This window comes from Sorghum bicolor, chromosome 5 (genome assembly GCF_000003195.3).
Source record: "Sorghum bicolor cultivar BTx623 chromosome 5, Sorghum_bicolor_NCBIv3, whole genome shotgun sequence".
Lineage (NCBI taxonomy): Eukaryota > Viridiplantae > Streptophyta > Magnoliopsida > Poales > Poaceae > Sorghum > Sorghum bicolor.
This window is the reverse complement of record NC_012874.2, coordinates 4,022,005-4,025,372: the sequence shown is the minus strand read 5'-3', so window position 1 is coordinate 4,025,372 and position 3,368 is coordinate 4,022,005. Positions and strand designations below refer to the sequence as shown.

Sequence of the window (3,368 nt, the reverse complement as noted above, 5' to 3'; positions counted from 1 at the left end):
GGAGATATATATCAATAACTAAATTTCCCAACGTGCATGCGTGTAACAGAAACACACCTATGCGAAAACTAGCTGGTTGAGCAATTTTTTGACATCAATATGATCTTTAAAACACAACGACTTTATTAGATAATACTACATCTATAACAATTTTTTTACTGAATGCACATATAGCAAAAGCATATATTAACGGAACTACTTTCCGAGACATATATCTACACTTTTAGGATGTATAAGATTTTCTTAGCTGCTAGAAATAAACCACTCTCAATCCAAATCCACCAAGAATAGAGCACAAGAATTCAATTTCTTTGGCGTCAAACCATCAAGGCTTAATTAATCCTTGGGCCATATTCACCAAAGCTACGAGAAAATGTTTTAGCCATCGAGTTTTTCTTGGGCCAATAACCTTCAAGGAAATACACAAATTCTTGCTTTGTCCTGCTGGCTTCGTTTTCTACCTTCCCTTGTTGTAAGCATTATTGGCAAGAGCAAACAGGGGCGAATCTAGGGTGGTTTATCGGGGTCAGCTGACCCCGACGAAATTTGTAAAATCCTTTGTAAAATACTGTTTGAACATAAGAAAATTTATATCATATAGTGAAGTTGACCCCGATGACCCCAACGATGTTTTCGGCTAGATTCGCCACTGAGAGCAAAGGATATACCACAAGGACGGTCAAAGTCAAGAGAGATTAATTTTGCAGCAGGGTGAGAAATGATGAGCCCCCACACATACATACACATGGACAAGGCACACCCCACATGCCCCAACTAAACCCAACCAGATATCCCTTGTTTAACCCCATATCCCCTCCTAATAATCCACCTTGTCAAATCAACTGAATTATATACCTATATATAAACCACACATCCCCCTCCCATCCTTTTGCCTTATGTTATACCATCCACACACACACACACTTGCATAGTCGTTGCATGCAAGACAGGCAGAGGCAGCAGCCACATCTCAACTTGTAGAGATCCTCCCCTATAGCTCCCAGTCCCATCGTACCACGGCACCGTGCAAGCAACTACTACCAGACACCACAACAGCTAGAGCACACCACACGAGGCCGGCGATGTCGTCAACCAGAGCACGCGGCGGTGGCGGTGGTGGTACGAGGCAGTTCCCGGTGGGGCGGCACCGCCGGTACGCGCCGGTGGTGGACGCCGGGTGCGGGTGCCGCCCGCGCCGCCCGAGGCTGCTCAGGCTGCCGTCGTTCCTCAAGCCCTGCAGCCAGCTGATGATGGGCAGCTGTAAGGCGGCTGCGACGACGACGAGGAGCGGCGGCGGCGGCGAGCAGTACTCCTGCGCCTCCACCTCCACCGCTTCCTTCTCCTCGTCGTCGGCCGCCACGCACAGCACCGGCGGCTACGCGTCCGCCTACTCCTCCGACTACTACTACTGCTACCCCTCCCGCGTCGTGTACGGATCCTGCACCGCCAAGCAACACCATGAGCTGCCGCTGCCGCTGCCGCCGGTCCGCAAGCAGCAGCAGCAGCAGCAGCAGCAGCAGGCGTCACCTGCTCGCGCGCCGCCGGCGGTCGTCGGCAAGAGGCAGGCTAAGAAGAAGAAGAAGAGGGCGGCCGAGAAGACGGTGGCGGAGGCCGCTGACGGCGTGGGCGTGGCGGTGGAGAAGGAGTCGTCGGACCCGCGCGCGGACTTCCGCGACAGCATGGTGCAGATGGTGGTGGAGATGGGGCTGTGCGACTGGGACGGCCTCCGCGGCATGCTCCGCCGCCTCCTCGCGCTCAACGCGCCGCGCCACCACGCCGCCATCCTCACCGCCTTCGCCGAGGTCTGCACGCAGATCGCCGGCGCCGCGGCCGCTGCCGCTCCACCTACCCAGCCGTCGCCGCCAGCGTCGTACCAGTACCGGCGCTGATGCATGACAGCGTCCGTCCACCATAGCCATACCCGGCTACCCGCTCGTGCCGGCATGCGGCGACGGACATGGTGGTTGCAGGAATAGGATCTCTGAGCAGAGGAAAAGGGGGACGACAGCTGCAGCCACAAAGTACAAATTTTTAACCGTGGTTAGTCAGGAAATTAGGCTAATCAAGGACATATATATATATAGTAGTATAGTAATTAATAAAGTGGTGTGTGGCAGCACTATTAGACTAGCACACCATGTTCTTGATCCCAGGTAGTTGATGAGTTGTTGCTCTTGGTTTATTTATTTCAGTCTTGCAGTTAGAATTGTGTGAGGTTGTGCTTGCTTGTCTATGGGCTATGGCTTTTCGTTTTTGCATGAAGGCCATCAATCCATGGACATGGGAGTATGATCTGCCGAGTCTACTACCAATCCGTAGCTGTAATATGTACACGTATGCATGTGTACGACTTGTTGAATTGTACGCGTATGTATGTGTGTTAAAAATTAGTCATGGTTTGATAAAATTGTATGGTAGATGCTGTGCTAGTCAACGAGATTACATGAGAACTCTACTCTTCTACGGAAACACAAATGGTAATGCAATACTCACTCAAATCCTAAAAGCTTCAATTTCTAGAATTCGTGTCAATCAAATTTTCTTAAGTTTGACCAACTTTATTGAAAAAAGCATTAATGTTTATGACATAAAATGAATATCTAATAAAAATATATTTTATGATAAATCTAACGATACTAATTTGATACACGTATGTTCTTAGAGCTCCGTACGGTCTGTTAATATTAAGCCAAGGTACCAAATTGTTAATAGTCCATTAGCTGAAGCCAATGAGCTAACTAGGGCTAAAAGGTTGGCTTTCTTTCCTCCCATCAACCATAACACTCTTTCTGTCTCTCCGCTCCCTCTCTCCCCTGTGGTCACAATTTGAGCTTGATGTGGTGTCATCATGGCATCGCTGATGGGGCGAGGGTGGCATCTTCACTGTCAAGCCAATCTTGACGTCCAATGCGAAGGCCACAATGGGCATGCCTCCTTTGATTCTCACTCTTAAGCCCGCTGCTAGATCTGATCCTCTACTACAATGGTCACCATGGCACACCTCCTCTACTTGGCATGCCACCAGACCAAGGGCCACTGTCGGATCCTCACCTCGCTCACCACCAGATCATCCCCACGCGCGCCACCACCAATCTTAGCCTCTACATCCTGCATCCGCCTTCCCCCGACATCCTAGTGTCGAGAAGGGCTAGCGCCGCTATCCTGTGGGGGAATGTTGCTGCCGATTGATCGGGGCATGGAACCGGCCAAGTGAGAGCAATGGGAGAAGTCGAGTAGTTTGGAAATTGAGAGAGAGAGATCAGAGAGTTAAGTGAGAGGTGAGAAGAGATAAAATTAAAGCAAGGGCACTTTGTTAGCGTGTAGCAAATCACGAAGCTATTAATCATGGATCCAAACAATGCCAGCTA

General features: G+C 50.0%; 1 protein-coding gene across 1 annotated transcript; it reads left to right on the top strand.

Annotated features, from left to right (window-relative positions):
* On the top strand, nucleotides 870–2,417 carry LOC8070650 (transcription repressor OFP8). Its single transcript, XM_002450264.2, has one exon. The coding sequence runs from the start codon at nucleotides 1,083–1,085 to the stop codon at nucleotides 1,887–1,889; it is 807 nt and encodes a 268-aa protein (XP_002450309.1). The 5' UTR covers nucleotides 870–1,082; the 3' UTR covers nucleotides 1,890–2,417.